This window comes from Dendropsophus ebraccatus, chromosome 11 (genome assembly GCF_027789765.1).
Source record: "Dendropsophus ebraccatus isolate aDenEbr1 chromosome 11, aDenEbr1.pat, whole genome shotgun sequence".
Taxonomy (NCBI): Eukaryota; Metazoa; Chordata; class Amphibia; order Anura; family Hylidae; genus Dendropsophus; species Dendropsophus ebraccatus.
The window spans coordinates 2,360,027-2,383,237 of NC_091464.1; the positions used below are offsets into that span (position 1 = coordinate 2,360,027).

The window sequence follows — 23,211 nt, forward strand, 5'->3', positions numbered from 1 at the left end:
GTAGGGGGTCCTGTATATTCATGTACTGTATGGATGGAGTAGGGGCCCTGTATATACATGTACTGTATAGATGGAGTAGGGGGTCCTGTATATACATGTACTGTATAGATGGAGTAGGAGGTCCTGTATATACATGTCCTGTATAGATGGAGTAGGGGGTCCTGTATATACATGTACTGTATAGATGGAGTAGGGGGTCCTGTATACATGTACTGTATAGATGGAGTAGGGGGCCCTGTATACATGTACTGTATAGATGGAGTAGGGGGTCCTGTATACATGTACTGTATAGATGGAGTAGGGGGCCCTGTATACATGTACTGTATAGATGGAGTAGGGGGTCTACCAGTTATTACTGTGGATGTTGTGAGGCAGCTTCCCTAGCAACCATTGCTCCCTGTGAAAATGAAAGCAGTAATCCTATTGGTTGCTAAGGCTCCAACTGCCGTGTCTGCTGCAGCTAATTATATCACCTGTGTTTGCAGTGAGGAGATTTTCCCATTCATCTCTATGGGGCGCCTCTCTTTCCCCTCCCCCTCCCCTCCTGTACATCTGGCGGGGACGGGACCTTCGCAATAACCTTCCCGGGCACCCAATGTATCTGTGGGCCAAATTTGGGGTCAAACGGTTCAGGCGTTTGGAAGTCTATAGAGGACAGACAGACAGACAGACAGACAGAAGGACAGACAGACAGACAGACTTTAATGTATAGTAACTGTATAACCCTGATAACACAGCATCTGGATATGTGATATATAAGTTACTGTACAGTATAGCAGCATGTGGTATATAATGTATAGTAACTGTATAACCCTGATAACACAGCAGCTGGATATCTATATCATAAAAATTATATACCACATGCTGCTATACTGTACAGTAACTTATATATCACATATCCAGATGCTGCTGTGTTATCAGGGTTATACAGTTACTATACATTATATACCACATGCTGCTATACTGTACAGTAACTTATATATCACATATCCAGCCGCTGTGTTATCAGGGTTATACAGTTACTATACATTATATACCACATGCTGATTGCTATATTGTACAGTAACTTATATATCACATATCCAGCTGCTGTGTTATCAGGGTTATACAGTTACTATACATTATACACCACATGCTGCTATACTGTACAGTAACTTATATATCACATATCCAGCTGCTGCTGTGTTATCAGGGTTATACAGTTACTATACATTATACACAACATGCTGCTATACTGTACAGTAACGTATATATCACATATCCAGCTGCTGTGTTATCAGGGTTATACAGTTACTATACATTATATACCACATGCTGATTGCTGTACTGTACAGTAACTTATATATCACATATCCAGCTGCTGTGTTATCAGGGTTATACAGTTACTATACATTATATACCACATGCTGCTATACTGTACAGTAACTTATATATCACATATCCAGCTGCAGTGTTATCAGGGTTATACAGTTACTATACATTATATACCACATGCTGCTATACTGTACAGTAACTTATACATCACATATCCTGCTGCTGTGTTATCAGGGTTATACAGTTACTATACATTATATACCACATGCTGCTATACTGTACAGTAACTTATATATCACATATCCAGCTGCTGTGTTATCAGGGTTATACAGTTACTATACATTATATACCACATGCTGCTATACTGTACAGTAACTTATATATCACATATCCAGCTGCAGTGTTATCAGGGTTATACAGTTACTATACATTATATACCACATGCTGCTATACTGTACAGTAACTTATATATCACATATCCAGATGCTGCTGTGTTATCAGGGTTATACAGTTACTATACATTATATACCACATGCTGCTATACTGTACAGTAACTTATATATCACATATCCAGCTGCTGTGTTATCAGGGTTATACAGTTACTATACATTATATACCACATGCTGATTGCTATATTGTACAGTAACTTATATATCACATATCCAGCTGCTGTGTTATCAGGGTTATACAGTTACTATACATTATACACCACATGCTGCTATACTGTACAGTAACTTATATATCACATATCCAGCTGCTGCTGTGTTATCAGGGTTATACAGTTACTATACATTATACACCACATGCTGCTATACTGTACAGTAACTTATATATCACATATCCAGCTGCTGCTGTGTTATCAGGGTTATACAGTTACTATACATTATACACCACATGCTGCTATACTGTACAGTAACTTATATATCACATATCCAGCTGCTGTGTTATCAGGGTTATACAGTTACTATACATTATACACCACATGCTGCTATACTGTACAGTAACTTATATATCACATATCCAGCTGCTGTGTTATCAGGGTTATACAGGTACTATACATTATATACCACATGCTGATTGCTATACTGTACTGTAACTTATATATCACATATCCATCTGCTGTGTTATCAGGGTTATACAGTTACTATACATTATACACCACATGCTGATTGCTATACTGTACAGTAACTTATATATCACATATCCAGCTGCTGTGTTATCAGGGTTATACAGTTACTATACATTATACACCACATGCTGCTATACTGTACAGTAACTTATATATCACATATCCAGCTGCTGTGTTATCAGGGTTATACAGTTACTATACATTATATACCACATGCTGCTATACTGTACAGTAACTTATATATCACATATCCAGCTGCTGTGTTATCAGGGTTATACAGTTACTATACATTATATACCACATGCTGATTGCTATACTGTACCGTAAGTTATATATCACATATCCAGCTGCTGTGTTATCAGGGTTATACAGGTACTATACATTATATACCACATGCTGATTGCTATGCTATACAGTAACTTATAATATCAGATTCAGCTGCTTCTCATTGTTTCATCACTTCTACATGTTATTCAGAATAATTATCAGTATATTTGGGGGGGGGGGGGGTGGAACCAATTGTCTGCAGAACAGTGACTTCTTATGGGGAAATTTGCTTTGGTGTAAGAGTGGATTTGGATTACAAGCGCCGTCCTGGAACGGATTATACTCCTAATCCAAGGCACCAGTGTATTCTTGAAATGCTGAGATTTTGATTTTCACCACTAGGTGTTAAAGGGATACTCCACCCAAACATAACTTCTGATATGCTGCTGCCCATGGTGAGACTAACAATTCCTTCCAAACCAATTATTTATTATACTTACTGTTATTGTTATCTATCCATTCTCCTTCCCCCAGTTCTCAGCTGCTGCTTTCTGCTGAAGACACAAAAAAATCTGTGTGTGACCTTTTCCCTCTGTCTCCCCCTCCTCCCCCCTCCCTTCTGAGACAGCTGATGTAAACAAGTCCCTGGCAGGCTGCAACGTTGTAGCTTCTCTGTAATGCTGGGAGAGTTAATCACAGAAAGTTCATCAGCAACTTGAGCACAGAATAATCCTCCAGCATTACAAAGAAGCTACAATGTTGCAGATACAGCCTTCCAGGGACTTGTTTACATCAGCCATCTCAGAAGGGAGGGGGGAGAAGGGGGAGACGGAGAGAAAAGCTCACACACAGATTTTTGAATTTTCAGCAGAAAGCAGCAGCTGAGAACTGGGGGAAGGAGACTGAATAAATAATAGCAAGCGTGGAGGGAACTGTTACTCTCACCATGGGCAGCAACATATGGAAAGTTATACTGTCCAATAGAAGTAGGAGCTAGCACTTAAGTGCGTGTATGGCTCAGACGACTAAGCAGGCTAGGATAACCAGAGATCGAGGTCATATAGGCAAAAACGTGCAGCTAGGTGGTGCATACAGCTATCCGAGATATAGCACAATCCAAATGGCCGATTTGCGAATAAAATATTCGCAAATCGGCACTTTCCGCCGAGTACGCCGGGGAGGGGGTGTGAAGGGAGCGGAACGGAGGGCCCGGACTCAGAGTCCGCGCGATTCACCATCCGTTCCGCCAAAAGATACGTTGAAAACCTACTCCAGTCGTCAGCTGGCGTAGGTTTTCGGCCGTGCGCACCGGAGCACACGGGATTTATGTAGAGGCAGTCCGACTTAATAAATGTCCCCCAGGGTCTTTTACACATCTCATACAGGGCCATGCTAGGACACAAGCGAGCGCTGATCAGTGCCTGTTTGCGGTCCCTTTAGAAGGCACGATCGAGATTGGCCCTCATTTGAATGGACACAGAGAACAGATATACATACAGGATATTCCCACAGCCATACATACTTGCCTAATGTGCCGCTGCAGTGACCCCGCATCCTGTTCCTCCAGCTCTCCTGTTCAGCCACTGGACATAGCAGCTGGACGGGAGAGACGGAGAATATTACGTAGTAGCTGGGGATAGTCAGCTGTCCATGAGTGGTAACCAGAGCCGGGGACCCCTCTGCTTCACCAGGATTGTAGATCCCTGGGTAAGGGAGACGGCAGCAGACGCTCCGTGCTATTACCATGTATCTGGCCTGCTTGCTGCAGGAGACCCTTATTGCAGCAGACAGTGTATATGAGTAACTACTAATATACAAGGGTAACAGCCACTTCTGTTAAGGATCCTATGGACTTAAAGAAATGTCTCACCTTCACGGAGTATGCTAGTGATATGGTAACCGCAAGTGGCAGCCCTTCAGGAACCGCCACAACCAGCACCGTCACACCAATGATAAAGAACTTGACAAAGTACTGAATGTAGATGGGGGTGCACTCTGCCAGCCACGGCCGCCCCAGGACTCCAAAGGTGTAAATGACAAAGTACAGCACCAGGATGATCACAGTGATGGCCGACATGATGAGACCTGTCAGTGAGAAGAGAAGGTTAGGATGAGCACTGCCAGGTTACATCTTAAGGGGGTTAGAGGGTTTGGTCCTGCAGAAGTCTGATAGCTGGGACCAATGTATAAGGAGCTTGGCATTGGACTGGCACTCATAGATCTGTGTGTGGATAAGACACGAGGGTCCTGGGGTTTGCTATACTATATACTATTGTATACTATACTACACATGCTGCCCTGACACCCTTCTGTTTTATGCCTGCATATGGAGAGACTGTCAGATATAGGTTAGACCTTATTCACACGTCACATAAAGTTGTCTGTAATAACGGATCAGTAATCTCGGTTCAGCTTGGAGCACATTGATTTATATGGGACTATTCACACAGTCAGTGTTCATTCTGATCCATAATCAGATGCATCCTGGTGCGGACTGTGATTGTGGTACGGATTACCAATAGAAGTCCATGGGATACGGATATTTGGAAGTCTATGGGATCCGGGGCCACATCCTTACTGTCCATGAAACGTATAGATTAGAAGGAAAGAACGGCTGCAAAAACGGACACTGCTCTATGTGTAATACACAATCCTTTACCATTATATAATAAAAAAAGAAATCGAAATCAGTACAGCTACTATCCCACTAGAGTTCAGCTGCTACTATCCCACTAGAGTTCAGCTGCTACTACTATCCCACTAGAGTTCAGCTACTACTACTATCCCACTAGAGTTCAGCTACTACTACTATCCCACTAGAGTTCAGCTACTACTACCCCACTAGAGTTCAGTTACTATCCCACTAGAGTTCAGCTGCTACTACTATCCCACTAGAGTTCAGCTACTACTACTATCCCACTAGAGTTCAGCTACTACTACTATCCCACTAGAGTTCAGCTACTACTACCCCACTAGAGTTCAGTTACTATCCCACTAGAGTTCAGCTGCTACTACTATCCCACTAGAGTTCAGCTGCTACTATCCCACTAGAGTTCAGCTGCTACTATCCCACTAGAGTTAAGCTACTACTATCCCACTAGAGTTCAGCTACTACTATCCCACTAGAGTTCAGTTACTATCCCACTAGAGTTCAGCTACTACTATCCCACTAGAGTTCAGCTACTACTATCCCACTAGAGTTCAGCTACTACTATCCCACTAGAGTTCAGTTACTACTACTATCCCACTAGAGTTCAGCTGCTACTACTATCCCACTAGAGTTCAGCTACTACTATCCCACTAGAGTTCAGCTACTACTATCCCACTAGAGTTCAGCTACTACTATCCCACTAGAGTTCAGCTACTACTATCCCACTAGAGTTCAGCTACTACTATCCCACTAGAGTTCAGCTACTACTATCCCACTAGAGTTCAGCTACTACTACTATCCCACTAGAGTTCAGCTACTACTATCCCACTAGAGTTCAGTTACTACTATCCCACTAGAGTTCAGTTACTATCCCACTAGAGTTCAGCTACTACTATCCCACTAGAGTTCAGTTACTACTATCCCACTAGAGTTCAGTTACTATCCCACTAGAGTTCAGCTACTACTACTATCCCACTAGAGTTCAGCTACTACTACCCCACTAGAGTTCAGTTACTATCCCACTAGAGTTCAGCTACTACTACCCCACTAGAGTTCAGCTACTACTATCCCACTAGAGTTCAGTTACTATCCCACTAGAGTTCAGCTACTACTACCCCACTAGAGTTCAGCTACTACTATCCCACTAGAGTTCAGTTACTATCCCACTAGAGTTCAGCTACTACTATCCCACTAGAGTTCAGTTACTATCCCACTAGAGTTCAGCTACTACTACCCCACTAGAGTTCAGCTACTACTATCCCACTAGAGTTCAGTTACTATCCCACTAGAGTTCAGCTACTACTATCCCACTAGAGTTCAGCTACTACTATCCCACTAGAGTTCAGCTACTACTATCCCACTAGAGTTCAGTTACTACTACTATCCCACTAGAGTTCAGCTGCTACTACTATCCCACTAGAGTTCAGCTACTACTATCCCACTAGAGTTCAGCTACTACTATCCCACTAGAGTTCAGCTACTACTACTATCCCACTAGAGTTCAGCTACTACTATCCCACTAGAGTTCAGCTACTACTATCCCACTAGAGTTCAGCTACTACTATCCCACTAGAGTTCAGCTACTACTACTATCCCACTAGAGTTCAGCTACTACTATCCCACTAGAGTTCAGCTACTACTATCCCACTAGAGTTCAGTTACTATCCCACTAGAGTTCAGCTACTACTATCCCACTAGAGTTCAGTTACTACTATCCACTAGAGTTCAGTTACTATCCCACTAGAGTTCAGCTACTACTATCCCACTAGAGTTCAGCTACTACTATCCCCACTAGAGTTCAGTACTACTATCCCACTAGAGTTCAGCTACTACTATACCCCACTAGAGTTCAGCTACTACTATCCCACTAGAGTTCAGCTTACTATCCCACTAGAGTTCAGCTACTACTATCCCCACTAGAGTTCAGCTACTACTATCCCACTAGAGTTCAGTTACTACTATCCCACTAGAGTTCAGCTACTACTATCCCACTAGAGTTCAGTTACTATCCCACTAGAGTTCAGCTACTACTACCCCACTAGAGTTCAGCTACTACTATCCCACTAGAGTTCAGTTACTATCTCACTAGAGTTCAGCTACTACTATCCCACTAGAGTTCAGTTACTATCCCACTAGAGTTCAGCTACTACTACCCCACTAGAGTTCAGCTACTACTATCCCACTAGAGTTCAGTTACTACTACTATCCCACTAGAGTTCAGCTACTACTATCCCACTAGAGTTCAGCTACTACTATCCCACTAGAGTTCAGCTACTACTATCCCACTAGAGTTCAGCTACTACTATCCCACTAGAGTTCAGCTACTACTATCCCACTAGAGTTCGGCTACTACAATCCCACTAGAGTTCGGCTACTACTATCCCACTAGAGTTCGGCTACTACTATCCCACTAGAGTTCAGTTACTATCCCACTAGAGTTCAGCTACTACTACTATCCCACTAGAGTTCAGCTACTACTATCCCACTAGAGTTCAGCTACTACTATCCCACTAGAGTTCAGCTACTACTATCCCACTAGAGTTCAGCTACTACTATCCCACTAGAGTTCAGCTACTACTACTATCCCACTAGAGTTCAGCTACTACTACTATCCCACTAGAGTTCAGCTACTACTATCCCACTAGAGTTCGGCTACTACTATCCCACTAGAGTTCAGCTACTACTATCCCACTAGAGTTCAGCTACTACTACCCCACTAGAGTTCAGTTACTATCCCACTAGAGTTCAGCTACTACTACCCCACTAGAGTTCAGTTACTATCCCACTAGAGTTCAGCTACTACTACTATCCCACTAGAGTTCGGCTACTACTATCCCACTAGAGTTCAGCTACTACTATCCCACTAGAGTTCAGCTACTACTATCCCACTAGAGTTCAGCTACTACTACAACTATCCCACTAGAGTTCAGCTACTACTATCCCACTAGAGTTCAGCTACTACTATCCCACTAGAGTTCAGCTACTACTACTATCCCACTAGAGTTCAGCTACTACTACCCCACTAGAGTTCAGTTACTATCCCACTTGAGTTCAGCTACTACTACTATCCCACTAGAGTTCAGCTACTACTACTACTATCCCACTAGAGTTCAGTTACTATCCCACTAGAGTTCAGCTACTACTACTATCCCACTAGAGTTCGGCTACTACTATCCCACTAGAGTTCAGCTACTACTACCCCACTAGAGTTCAGTTACTATCCCACTTGAGTTCAGCTGCTACTACTATCCCACTAGAGTTCAGCTACTACTACTATCCCACTAGAGTTCGGCTACTACTATCCCACTAGAGTTCAGCTACTACTACTATCCCACTAGAGTTCAGCTACTACTACTATCCCACTAGAGTTCAGCTACTACTACTATCCCACTAGAGTTCAGCTACTACTACTACTATCCCACTAGAGTTCAGCTACTACTATCCCACTAGAGTTCAGCTACTACTACTATCCCACTAGAGTTCAGCTGCTTACTATCCCACTAGAGTTCAGTTACTATCCCACTAGAGTTCAGTTACTATCCCACTAGAGTTCAGTTACTATCCCACTAGAGTTCGGCTACTACTATCCCACTAGAGTTCAGTTACTATCCCACTAGAGTTCAGCTACTACTACTATCCCACTAGAGTTCAGCTACTACTATCCCACTAGAGTTCAGTTACTATCCCACTAGAGTTCAGCTACTACTACTATCCCACTAGAGTTCAGCTACTACTACTATCCCACTAGAGTTCAGCTACTACTACTATCCCACTAGAGTTCAGCTACTACTACTATCCCACTAGAGTTCAGCTACTACTATCCCACTAGAGTTCAGCTACTACTATCCCACTAGAGTTCAGTTACTATCCCACTAGAGTTCAGCTACTACTACTATCCCACTAGAGTTCAGCTACTACTACTACTATCCCACTAGAGTTCAGTTACTATCCCACTAGAGTTCAGCTACTACTACTATCCCACTAGAGTTCGGCTACTACTATCCCACTAGAGTTCAGCTACTACTACCCCACTAGAGTTCAGTTACTATCCCACTTGAGTTCAGCTGCTACTACTATCCCACTAGAGTTCAGCTACTACTACTATCCCACTAGAGTTCGGCTACTACTATCCCACTAGAGTTCAGCTACTACTACTATCCCACTAGAGTTCAGCTACTACTACTATCCCACTAGAGTTCAGCTACTACTACTATCCCACTAGAGTTCAGCTACTACTACTACTATCCCACTAGAGTTCAGCTACTACTATCCCACTAGAGTTCAGCTACTACTACTATCCCACTAGAGTTCAGCTGCTACTATCCCACTAGAGTTCAGTTACTATCCCACTAGAGTTCAGTTACTATCCCACTAGAGTTCAGTTACTATCCCACTAGAGTTCGGCTACTACTATCCCACTAGAGTTCAGTTACTATCCCACTAGAGTTCAGCTACTACTACTATCCCACTAGAGTTCAGCTACTACTATCCCACTAGAGTTCAGTTACTATCCCACTAGAGTTCAGCTACTACTACTATCCCACTAGAGTTCAGCTACTACTACTATCCCACTAGAGTTCAGCTACTACTACTATCCCACTAGAGTTCAGCTACTACTACTATCCCACTAGAGTTCAGCTACTACTATCCCACTAGAGTTCAGTTACTATCCCACTAGAGTTCAGCTACTACTACTACCCCACTAGAGTTCAGCTACTACTATCCCACTAGAGTTCAGTTACTATCCCACTAGAGTTCAGCTACTACTACTATCCCACTAGAGTTCAGCTACTACTATCCCACTAGAGTTCAGTTACTATCCCACTAGAGTTCAGCTACAACTATCCCACTAGAGTTCAGCTACTACTACCCCACTAGAGTTCAGTTACTACTACTATCCCACTAGAGTTCAGCTACTACTATCCCACTAGAGTTCAGTTACTATCCCACTAGAGTTCGGCTACTACTATCCCACTAGAGTTCGGCTACTACTATCCCACTAGAGTTCGGCTACTACTATCCCACTAGAGTTCAGCTACTACTACTATCCCACTAGAGTTCAGCTACTACTATCCCACTAGAGTTCAGTTACTACTACTATCCCACTAGAGTTCAGCTGCTACTATCCCACTAGAGTTCAGCTACTACTATCCCACTAGAGTTCAGCTACTACTATCCCACTAGAGTTCAGCTACTACTATCCCACTAGAGTTCAGCTACTACTACTATCCCACTAGAGTTCAGCTACTACTATCCCACTAGAGTTCAGTTACTATCCCACTAGAGTTCAGCTACAACTATCCCACTAGAGTTCAGCTACTACTACCCCACTAGAGTTCAGTTACTACTACTATCCTACTAGAGTTCAGCTACTACTATCCCACTAGAGTTCAGTTACTATCCCACTAGAGTTCGGCTACTACTATCCCACTAGAGTTCGGCTACTACTATCCCACTAGAGTTCAGCTACTACTATCCCACTAGAGTTCAGCTACTACTACCCCACTAGAGTTCAGCTACTACTATCCCACTAGAGTTCAGTTACTACTACTATCCCACTAGAGTTCAGCTACTACTATCCCACTAGAGTTCAGCTACTACTATCCCACTAGAGTTCAGCTACTACTATCCCACTAGAGTTCGGCTACTACTATCCCACTAGAGTTCAGCTACTACTACCCCACTAGAGTTCGGCTACTACTATCCCACTAGAGTTCGGCTACTACTATCCCACTAGAGTTCAGCTACTACTATCCCACTAGAGTTCAGCTACTACTATCCCATTAGAGTTCAGTTACTATCCCACTAGAGTTCGGCTACTACTACTACCCCACTAGAGTTCAGCTACTACTACTACCCCACTAGAGTTCGGCTACTACTATCCCACTAGAGTTCAGCTACTACTATCCCACTAGAGTTCAGCTACTACTACCCCACTAGAGTTCAGCTACTACTATCCCACTAGAGTTCAGTTACTACTACTATCCCACTAGAGTTCAGCTACTACTATCCCACTAGAGTTCAGCTACTACTATCCCACTAGAGTTCAGCTACTACTATCCCACTAGAGTTCGGCTACTACTATCCCACTAGAGTTCAGCTACTACTACCCCACTAGAGTTCGGCTACTACTATCCCACTAGAGTTCGGCTACTACTATCCCACTAGAGTTCAGCTACTACTATCCCACTAGAGTTCAGCTACTACTATCCCATTAGAGTTCAGTTACTATCCCACTAGAGTTCGGCTACTACTACTACCCCACTAGAGTTCAGCTACTACTACTACCCCACTAGAGTTCAGCTACTACTATCCCACTAGAGTTCAGCTACTACTATCCCACTAGAGTTCAGCTACTACTATCCCACTAGAGTTCAGCTACTACTATCCCACTAGAGTTCAGCTACTACTATCCCACTAGAGTTCGGCTACTACTATCCCACTAGAGTTCGGCTACTACTACTACCCCACTAGAGTTCATCTCCAGGGCCCTCTCTGACCTCTTCCCAATACTGCATACAATAATTATGGCTAATAATACTGCTGTAGGTTGTAGATTGTGGAGCTTAACCCTTTCTGGTGTCGACATGTACTGACCCTACCATAGTGACATTTGTCCCTACAGAATGCTGTCACTTGCTGTCAGTAGATCTGCCTTCTGGTAAAGCAGTGCGGTCATTAAAGACACACTTGCAGAAGTGTCCTTCACAGACTGGGATCCCGATCACTTTCTCTGACAAGGGGGTGGTGGGGGTGGGGGGGGGGGGTGTTGGTGTATAATACTTAAATAAAATTTTTTGGATCAGTAATCTTCTCATAGGCGATAACACTGATTAATGCTATGTAATGGCAGTACAGTATATGCAATCTAACCCTCCCCCAATAAAAACTTTGAACACCCAATTATACATGTTAAACTGTGTAAAAAAAAAATAATGATAATAAACATTAAGTTGATCAGAAGTTTTGATTGTTCTTTGTAGTTTTTTATAGTCTGCTATATAATGTAATGCTTTTTTTCCCGTTTAGACGGCTCACCGTGAGGGAACAATAATGTTACATATAGTAGTGTGGGTAACTGTAAAATATTATATGTTTCATTATGTGATTTTTAAATGTATAATAGGAAAGGGGGGGCCATGTATACTTTTATTGGGGGAGGGGCTTTGGATAATTTTAAAAACATTTGTATTTTTTAGAATTTATACTTCATACATGGAATCATTGGACGGCACATAGTGACCAGTGCGGCGCCTTTCTATGCTGCAGCTTTCCTTGTCTATCGGGGACTCTGTGTGCTTATATACCATTATGGAATGGAAAACCGGTAAAGATAAAAAAAAAAAAAGGAAACGGCACCTGCTTTTCCGATCTGCACGGCCAGCCGGGTAAGCTTCCCCTGCAGGACAGACTTCTCCTTCTTGGGAACTTTGACCACTTTCTTTTCCTTTTCTTCACTTTCGACTCCTTCCTCGCTCTTCAGCGGCTGTATCTCCAGGGCCACACCGTCCTGAGCTTTGGCTAAAAAATATAAGAGAAAAGGCGTGACAACACCAAATAAGAGGAAGACGGCACATCGGGGATGATGTAGGCAAAAAGCACAGAACATAATACCACTAGACAACATAACACAACCAATGGGGAGGTCACCGCAAGAAGAGTAAGAGGAGAGACACATTACAGCTAGATGGGAGGAAAGAGAGGGCCTAATGCTAGACACCAAATATAAAATAACCAGTCCTCAGCTGTATCTGGGCGGTTGTTTATGAGTGCGGCACAACCGATAGGCTTGGAGCTTAAAGGGATTCCCCAGCATTAGAAAAACATTGTGGCTATCTTCCAGAGACAGCACTGCTCTTGTCTTCAGTTCGGCTACAGGTTTTGTAACTCAGTTCCATTAAGGTGAATGGAGCTTAACTGGAAAGCGCACCTGAGCTGAGTGAGACAAGAGCGGTGCTGTCTCTGGAAGGAAACAGCCATGAATTTCTATTATAACCCCTTTAAGGCGACATCTGGAATATGGGTGGTCTGCTTTTACAACAGTTTCCTCCTCATCATTTTTGTACTACATCAAAGGGGAAAACAACCAAAGGGACGGACACATGTGAGCGAGCTGGAGGAAGATGGCAGAGATCTGGATATAGGGGGGAGAAGGCCTTCTAAGGGCAGAGGAACAACCAATGACATAGAACTGCATAGCCATAGTGCCGTCTGTATTGTGTATTGCTGGAGTTATCTTCTTCCTTTTTTATTTGTATTTTATGTGAAACTTAATATAAAAGGTTAAATGATTTTTTAAATGTCCTTGGAGAGCTGCCCCTTATGTGGACCTGGATGTAGTGATGCCAGGTGTCCACCAGTGTGCACATGCTCAGACTTCTCCGGCAGGAATAACGCCATTCCTTGCGATATTGCCTCTTTATATAAAACTAGGTGTACAAATCAATGGGGGACAATGCAGGATGCAAGAAGTGTCCGATATCTCCTCTTTATATAGCAGGCCTGTCTTTGAACATCCAAAGGGTTAAAAGCTTATTTTTCTATTTTATGCTGGTTTTAGTGACTAGACACTTATCTAAAAAATCCCAGAAACCCCTTTAAGATGAAAGAAAGAAAGAAAAGGTAATGAAAGAGAAAGGGATCCAGCAGAGAGGGCATGAGAGAAAAGAGACAGAAAGAGAGAGGGAGAGGGCAAATAGAGCAAAAAATAAATCCCAGCATGCCCTCTGAGAAATAATGAGATACAGGACAAGGAGATGAACAGACACTAAAGGACGAGGCAAACGTCTACTATAAACCTTTAGTACAAATCATGTGATACAGAGAACAAGAAGGGTGAGTGCTGCCTGTCCAGCTGTGCAGAAGTGAAGGAGAAGTGAGAAGAGTTCTGCCCTGCAGCCGCTAACGCTCAGCACAGTCCCTCCCTCCCGAGTTCTGCCCTGCAGCCGCTAACGCTCAGCACAGTCCCTACCCCCAAGTTCTGCCCTGCAGCCGCTAACGCTCAGCACAGTCCCCCCCCCCCAAGTTCTGCCCTGCAGCCGCTAACGCTCAGCACAGTCCCTACCCCCAAGTTCTGCCCTGCAGCCGCTAACGCTCAGCACAGTCCCCCCCCCCCCAAGTTCTGCCCTGCAGCCGCTAACGCTCAGCACAGTCCCTACCCCCAAGTTCTGCCCTGCAGCCGCTAACGCTCAGCACAGTCCCCCCCCCCAAGTTCTGCCCTGCAGCCGCTAACGCTCAGCACAGTCCCTACCCCCAAGTTCTGCCCTGCAGCCGCTAACGCTCAGCACAGTCCCTCCCTCCCGAGTTCTGCTCTGCAGCCGCTAACGCTCAGCACAGTCCCTCCCTCCCGAGTTCTGCTCTGCAGCCGCTAACGCTCAGCACAGTCCCCTCCCGAGTTCTGCCCTGCAGCCGCTAATGCTCAGCACAGTCCCCTTCCGAGTTCTGCCCTGCAGCCGCTAACGCTCAGCACAGTCCCTCCCTCCCGAGTTCTGCCCTGCAGCCGCTAACGCTCAGCACAGTCCCTCCCTCCCGAGTTCTGCCCTGCAGCCGCTAACGCTCAGCACAGTCCCTCCCTCCCGAGTTCTGCCCTGCAGCCGCTAACGCTCAGCACAGTCCCCCCCCCCCAAGTTCTGCCCTGCAGCCGCTAACGCTCAGCACAGTCCCTACCCCCAAGTTCTGCCCTGCAGCCGCTAACGCTCAGCACAGTCCCCCCCCCCCAAGTTCTGCCCTGCAGCCGCTAACGCTCAGCACAGTCCCTACCCCCAAGTTCTGCCCTGCAGCCGCTAACGCTCAGCACAGTCCCCCCCCCCCAAGTTCTGCCCTGCAGCCGCTAACGCTCAGCACAGTCCCTACCCCCAAGTTCTGCCCTGCAGCCGCTAACGCTCAGCACAGTCCCCCCCCCCCAAGTTCTGCCCTGCAGCAGCTAACGCTCAGCACAGTCCCTACCCCCAAGTTCTGCCCTGCAGCCGCTAACGCTCAGCACAGTCCCTCCCTCCCGAGTTCTGCTCTGCAGCCGCTAACGCTCAGCACAGTCCCTCCCTCCCGAGTTCTGCTCTGCAGCCGCTAACGCTCAGCACAGTCCCCTCCCGAGTTCTGCCCTGCAGCCGCTAACGCTCAGCACAGTCCCCTTCCGAGTTCTGCCCTGCAGCCGCTAACGCTCAGCACAGTCCCTCCCTCCTGAGTTCTGCCCTGCAGCCGGTAACGCTCAGCACAGTCCCCCCCCCCCCAAGTTCTGCCCTGCAGCCGCTAACGCTCAGCACAGTCCCTACCCCCAAGTTCTGCCCTGCAGCCGCTAACGCTCAGCACAGTCCCCCCCCCCCAAGTTCTGCCCTGCAGCCGCTAACGCTCAGCACAGTCCCTACCCCCAAGTTCTGCCCTGCAGCCGCTAACGCTCAGCACAGTCCCTCCCTCCCGAGTTCTGCCCTGCAGCCGCTAACGCTCAGCACAGTCCCTCCCTCCCGAGTTCTGCTCTGCAGCCGCTAACGCTCAGCACAGTCCCCTCCCGAGTTCTGCCCTGCAGCCGCTAATGCTCAGCACAGTCCCCTTCCGAGTTCTGCCCTGCAGCCGCTAACGCTCAGCACAGTCCCTGCCCCCCAAGTTCTGCCCTGCAGCCGCTAACGCTCAGCACAGTCCCTCCCCCCCAAGTTCTGCCCTGCAGCCGCTAACGCTCAGCACAGTCCCTCCCCCCCAAGTTCTGCCCTGCAGCCGCTAACGCTCAGCACAGTCCCTCCCTCCCTAATTTCTGCCCTGCAGCCGCTAACGCTCAGCACAGTCCCCTCCCGAGTTCTGCCCTGCAGCCGCTAATGCTCAGCACAGTCCCCTCCCGAGTTCTGCCCTGCAGCCGCTAATGCTCAGCACAGTCCCCTCCCGAGTTCTGCCCTGCAGCCGCTAACGCTCAGCACAGTCCCTCCCCCCCAAGTTCTGCCCTGCAGCCGCTAACGCTCAGCACAGTCCCTCCCCCCCAAGTTCTGCCCTGCAGCCGCTAACGCTCAGCACAGTCCCTCCCCCCCAAGTTCTGCCCTGCAGCCGCTAACGCTCAGCACAGTCCCTCCCTCCCGAGTTCTGCCCTGCAGCCGCTAACACTCAGCACAGTCCCTCCCCCCCAAGTTCTGCCCTGCAGCCGCTAACGCTCAGCACAGTCCCCTCCCGAGTTCTGCCCTGCAGCCGCTAACGCTCAGCACAGTCCCTCCCTCCCGAGTTCTGCCCTGCAGCCGCTAACGCTCAGCACAGTCCCCTCCCGAGTTCTGCCCTGCAGACGCTAACGCTCAGCACAGTCCCTCCCTCCCGAGTTCTGCCCTGCAGCCGCTAACGCTCAGCACAGTCCCTCCCTCCCGAGTTCTGCCTTGCAGCCGCTAACACTCAGCACAGTCCCCTCCAGAGTTCTGCCCTGCAGCCGCTAACGCTCAGCACAGTCCCCTCCCGAGTTCTGCCCTGCAGCCGCTAACGCTCAGCACAGTCCCCTCCCGAGTTCTGCTCTGCAGCCACTAACACTCAGCACAGTCCCCTCCCGAGTTCTGCCCTGCAGCCGCTAACGCTCAGCACAGTCCCTCTCTCCCAAGTTCTGCCCTGCAGCCGCTAACGCTCAGCACAGTCCCTCCCTCCCGAGTTCTGCTCTGCAGGCGCTAACGCTCAGCACAGTCCCCTCTCGAGTTCTGCCCTGCAGCCGCTAATGCTCAGCACAGTCCCCTTCCGAGTTCTGCCCTGCAGCCGCTAACACTCAGCACAGTCCCCTCCCGAGTTCTGCCCTAAAGCTGCTAACGCTCAGCACAGTCCCTCCCTCCCGAGTTCTGCCCTGCAGCCGCTAACGCTCAGTACAGTCCCTCCCCCCCAAGTTCTGCCCTGCAGCCGCTAACGCTCAGCACAGTCCCTCCCCCCCAAGTTCTGCCCTGCAGCCGCTAACGCTCAGCACAGTCCCTCCCCCCCAAGTTCTGCCCTGCAGCCGCTAACGCTCAGCACAGTCCCTCCCCCCCAAGTTCTGCTCTGCAGCCGCTAACGCTCAGCACAGTCACCCCCCCCAAGTTCTGCCCTGCAGCCGCTAACGCTCAGCACAGTCCCTCCCTCCCTAATTTCTGCCCTGCAGCCGCTAACGCTCAGCACAGTCCCCTCCCGAGTTCTGCCCTGCAGCCGCTAATGCTCAGCACAGTCCCCTCCCGAGTTCTGCCCTGCAGCCGCTAATGCTCAGCACAGTCCCCTCCCGAGTTCTGCCCTGCAGCCGCTAACGCTCAGCACAGTCACTCCCCCCCAAGTTCTGCCCTGCAGCCGCTAACGCTCAGCACAGTCCCTCCCCCCCAAGTTCTGCCCTGCAGCCGCTAACGCTCAGCACAGTCCCTCCCCCCCAAGTTCTGCCCTGCAGCCGCTAACGCTCAGCACAGTCCCTCCCTCCCGAGTTCTGCCCTGCAGCCGCTAACACTCAGCACAGTCCCTCCCCCCCAAGTTCTGCCCTGCAGCCGCTAACGCTCAGCACAGTCCCTCCCTCCCGAGTTCTGTCCTGCAGCCGCTAACGCTCAGCACAGTCCCTCCCTCCCGAGTTCTGCCCTGCAGCCGCTAACGCTCAGCACAGTCCCTCCCCCCCAAGTTCTGCCCTGCAGCCGCTAACGCTCAGCACAGTCCCCTCCCGAATTCTGCCCTGCAGCCACTAATGCTCAGCACAGTCCCCTCCCGAGTTCTGCCCTGCAGCCGCTAACGCTCAGCACAGTCCCCTCCCGAGTTCTGCCCTGCAGCCGCTAATGCTCCGCACAGTCCCCTCCCGAGTTCTGCCCTGCAGCCACTAACGCTCAGCACAGTCCCTCCCTCCCGAGTTCTGTCCTGCAGCCGCTAACGCTCAGCACAGTCCCTCCCTCCCGAGTTCTGCCCTGCAGCCGCTAACGCTCAGCACAGTCCCTCCCCCCCCAAGTTCTGCCCTGCAGCCGCTAACGCTCAGCACAGTCCCCTCCCGAGTTCTGCCCTGCAGCCGCTAACGCACAGCACAGTCCCTCCCTCCCGAGTTCTGCCCTGCAGCCGCTAACGCTCAGCACAGTCCCTCCCTCCCGAGTTCTGCCCTGCAGCCGCTAACGCTCAGCACAGTCCCCTCCCGAGTTCTGCCCTGCAGCCGCTAACGCTCAGCACAGTCCCCTCCCGAGTTCTGCCCTGCAGCCGCTAACGCTCAGCACAGTCCCCTCCCGAGTTCTGCTCTGCAGCCACTAACACTCAGCACAGTCCGCTCCCGAGTTCTGCCCTGCAGCCGCTAACGCTCAGCACAGTCCCTCCCTCCCAAGTTCTGCCCTGCAGCCGCTAACGCTCAGCACAGTCCCTCCCTCCCGAGTTCTGCCCTGCAGCCGCTAACGCTCAGCACAGTCCCTCCCCCCCAAGTTCTGCCCTGCAGCCACTAACGCTCAGCACAGTCCCCTCCCGAGTTCTGCCCTGCAGCAGCTAATGCTCAGCACAGTCCCCTCCCGAGTTCTGCCCTGCAGCCGCTAACGCTCAGCACAGTCCCCTCCCTACGGGCAGCCCATCAGCAATCTAAGGGTTAAACCTGCTGTCATTTTATAATTGTGAGACCTGTAAATAAGAAGCAGCACATGGGTCTTATAGTATCTGTATAGAACAAGTCTGCGTTACTTCAGGAACTTTCTACTGACGATTTTTGAGGGATCCAGCCTTGTAAGGTGAGGTCTGGACTGCGGGTGTTGGTTGTGACAAGCCAGGTCTAGTGTTTCACTTCACACATGGCGGATATAAGAGACATAAGGTGTAAGGTGAATTCATCTACGACTCCATCTTTCATCAGCAAGCAAAAAGGTTACAAATGCAAAGTGCAACGATAACTTAATAAGTGAACCTACATAATATGGTTACAGTCTGTCACCAAGCTACTGGGTTACCAATAAATGGAGAGTTATACAAAGTATACCTGCTGAACAAGAGCCTAGAGACGCACCTTCTAACACACCTAAAAGGGGTTATGCAGGTCTAAAGGAGAACTCCGGCCATTCTTTAAAATCTGTCAGCCAGCGGGGGTAATCTGATCAGGAGTAGGCACTTACCTTGCCTGCGATGAGCAGTGAGACCCCGTCAGGCTCCGGGATCTCCAACGCTGAAACGCCACCACCCGGCTGATTGACTGGCCGCTTAGCCAGTCAGTGACTGGGGTGGAATACTGCTCCACCAATGTTATTACAACTTGGGATAAAATGCCTTCAGGTGGGGGTCCCGAGGCTGGAACCACCACCCACCATGAGGACACAGAGAGGTAAGTGCGTACTCCTGGCCAATTCCCCCCTACCCCTGCCCATTGCCAGAATTTAAAAATGACCAGACTTCTCCTTTAATGAAACATTGCCGTTTTCTTCCAGAAACAGCACTCCTGTTCTCAGTTTGGGTGTGGAATTGCAACGCTGTTCACTCAAGTGAATGGAGCTTGAAGGGGTTCTCCAGCATTAGAAAAACATGGTCGCAGGCTTTACTCACCAGCCTAGACGCTGAAAAGGTGTTCGATCGCCTGGGCTGGCCATTTATGTTTGAAACTTTAAAGTGCTTTGTGTTTTCGGCCCATTCCTATCTGCTATTCAGGGTCTCTATACTCGACCTACTGCAGCCATCAAATTCCCTCACATGGTCTCTGCTACGTTCCCTCTTTTGAATGGCACCCGCCAAGGTAGCCCGTTGTCTCCCCTTTTGTATGTACTGTGCATTGAGCCTTTGGCGACGGCCATTCGGAATTGCCCTGATATAAAGGGGGTTGATGTGAGAGGTAGAGAGTTTAAAATAATTCTTTTAGCTGACGATGTCCTCCTTACCCTGGCTGACCGGCTTACGACCCTGCCTGTCCTTCACTACTTACGTACCGACTACGGGATATTATCAGGTTATAAAGTAAATACCACCAAATCCGAGGTGATGTCTCTTAATTTGCCACAGTCATTAGTGGATCAGTTGTCCGCGTCATTTACATTTCGCCTGACATTGTCTACCCTTAAATACCTAGGAATCTGCCTCACCCCCACTTGCTCCTCTCTGTACTCGGCTAACTACCCGGCTCTCTTTAGGGAACTTAGAGTCTTGCTTTCTAAATGGTCTTCCCAATATGTCTCTCTGCTGGGATGTGTTGCTTCAGTCAAGATGACCACCCTACCTAAATTGCTATACTACTTTGAGAGCCTTCCTGTTAAGGTGCCTCTCCGTGACCTCAGGGCCTTGCAGAGAGATATATTTAAATTTACCTGGGACTCCATTTGTTGGCGTTGTGGGGGCGTGGGAGGCACCATGACACACATTTGGTGGGGATGCCCCAAATTGCGGTCATTTTGGCCCACGGTCTTGCGCCTCATACCCCTGAAGCGACACTGCTTTTCATGTTTCCCACAGCCCAGTCGCGCTTCAAAAAATCTCTGGCACGCCATCTGCTCCAAGCTGCCAAGTCAGTCCTCCCTCGGAAATGGTAATCCGTCGACCCTCCGACTATTGACGAATGGTTTGCGGAAATAGCCCAGACACATCACATGGAAGACCTCATTGCTGTTACCCCGGCAGCAGTGAAGAGGTACACGGCCACTTGGGGCCAATGGCTCCTATTCCTGGATTCTGATTCTTATAGAACCGCCACGGCCTGAAACCGTCCTTCTGTCCCTAGTTGCCCGAAGGGTGCCCCCCCCTCTTTTGCCGCCAGGGACAGCCTCTCTTTTATGATCCTCTTGTTGTCTTGTCCTCTCCTGCCCGGTGTGTTTTGTTTGTCGTCTTCTTGCTTCTGTCTCTCCTATCTCTGCAGTACAGCTTGCATATGATAGTACATTGTTTTTGTAATGACTTATGCTGAGATCGACCGGAATACTGATCCCGTTTTTTCTGGTCATGTTACGGATGTTGACATTCCTACTGTTCTTTGTTACAGTTCACGATTACGATTGCATTCTGTGCATTTACATCATTCCTTGTATTTACCCCTTCCCCCCAGAGGGACTTGCCGTCCCGAGTTCCCATTTGTATTCTATACTCTCTTTTCTTGTCTTTAAAAATAAAAAACTTTAAATTTAAAAAAATTTACCTGGGACTCTAAGCGGCACCCCCCCCCCACTCCACCTTTTCTCTTGTCTTGTGTAGTTTTTATTGAGTGGAGTCTGACCTAGCGGGCACCTGCTGTTCATTTTTATTCGCCTGCATTTATAGTTATCATTTACCGAGGCTTGGAACCTGGATATTGTCATTACCGTTTGCTTTCTTTTTCCTCAGGATGACTTTTTTTTTTAACCCTTTTGTGGTATTGGTTGCTTTTCATACTCTACGCTTGTGAATTCAATTGATGACTCTGACATCTTTGTGTTGTTATTATATGCAAAACTTAAATAAAATTTACAATTAAAAAAAAAAAAAGAAAAGAAAGAAAAACATGGTCGCTTTCTTCCAGAAACAGCACCGCTCTTGTCTCCAGGTCAGGCGTTGTTTTGCAATCAAGCTCCATTCACTTCAATGGAAAAGAGTTACAGAACCTGCACCCAAACAGAAGACAAGAGCGGTGCTGTCTCTTGGAGAAAGTGGCCATATTCTTCCAATGCTGGAGAACCCCCTAAATTGCAATGCTGCTGTTTTTGCAAGAAAGTAGTTTTGCTCTTTCTAATCCTGGATAACCCCTCATACTGAATAAGGCAGCAAGATCCAACTTAGCTGTGAGTCTACATGAAAGTGTGCACGTGAGGTGAAGAGAATATGAGAGAGTGGGTGAGCTGCCCCCTGTGAGAGGAGAGGAGGAACAGATGAAGCGGTTACCTTTGTTGCGATTTTCTGGAGGTCCTTGTTTTTTACCTGTTTAGATATAGAGAAAAAAAAGAAAGAAAAAGATAGAAAAAAAAAAAAAAGGAGGAGGGATTCTGGTCACTTTGACTGTATGAAAGAGGAGGATCAAAGGATCATACCCCCCACTGCGATGGAAGAAATGGAATGACAAACTCACTCTAGGGACGTAAATGAGAGAGCAGCAGAAAGATGGTCAGACCAAAGTGTAGGGGATAGTGGAAGAGCCTGCAGAGAAGTAGCAGCTTACTATATACCAGGATATACAGAATGAAGGGGTGACGGAGAGCGCTCGGACAATACTGTGCACAACAGACAACATCAAGCTCTTACATGTTCAAGAAAGAAAAGGAAGAGGATGGGACAAAAAGACAAAAGGAAAAAAAAAAAAAAGATAAGATGTGTTATCGCAAGGAAAAATGTTACTAAGATGCTGGCGAAGGAGACAGACAGCTACACGTGCAAGAGATAGAGGTAACAGGCTACGAGTGGGGGAGAGACATGGTGCCAAACAAATCCATGGAGGAGAAAAACACTCGCGCATGGGAAATCACGTATCACATACAGGGGATCCAAAACCATTCAGGATCAATGAACCCTAAATATACAAGCCAAAGAAAAGCCACACAAAGCATAGAAAGCAAACAGAAAAAAAGAAAACCAAACAAAAAGTGGGAAACCTTGACAGAAAGAGAGAATATTACACAACAAACCCTAAGGAATGAACAAAACACAGAAAAAAGAAGATAAGAAGCTGCCGACAAACAAAGAACAAACGCAAGTCCCACCAATCTAGGTGAAAGAAGGACTCGCTGACTCCAAAGTCACTCCTGGGACATAGAATCTACTAACAGACCGTCTTTTATAGTGACGGCCATAAATAGTGATCATTAACGGCCGACATTATAAGAAAGACAAAAGCCCTGGCCACCATCTTACCCAACTTGCTGACAATTACCTTTCTTTGATTTTTTCTCTTCCTCTCCTTCATTTGCTCCCAAAAGTGTAAAAATGATGCCGGTCTGCGAATTGATGCCTACGGCGGAGACCACCATCCGCCCGGAGCCTTCCATCACGTGAGTGCCTAGAG

The 23,211-nt window shown here is 47.7% G+C and overlaps 1 protein-coding gene across 6 annotated transcripts in view; it reads right to left on the reverse strand.

Moving 5' to 3' along the window:
• The window catches only part of ATP2B4 (ATPase plasma membrane Ca2+ transporting 4), a 160,742-nt gene that overhangs the window by 48,813 nt on the left and 88,718 nt on the right, over positions 1-23,211 (reverse strand). For 4 of the 6 annotated variants that reach the window (XM_069944401.1, XM_069944396.1, XM_069944397.1 and 1 more), the window contains exons 6-9: positions 23,080-23,205; positions 22,098-22,133; positions 12,720-12,881; positions 4,581-4,795 (exon numbers count right to left, since the gene is read on the reverse strand). In XM_069944401.1, the coding sequence (XP_069800502.1) occupies positions 4,581-4,795; positions 12,720-12,881; positions 22,098-22,133; positions 23,080-23,205 (539 nt within the window). The remainder of the gene's footprint in view (positions 1-4,580; positions 4,796-12,719; positions 12,882-22,097; positions 22,134-23,079; positions 23,206-23,211) is intronic. The other 2 variants (XM_069944398.1, XM_069944400.1) reach the window with 1 other exon arrangement.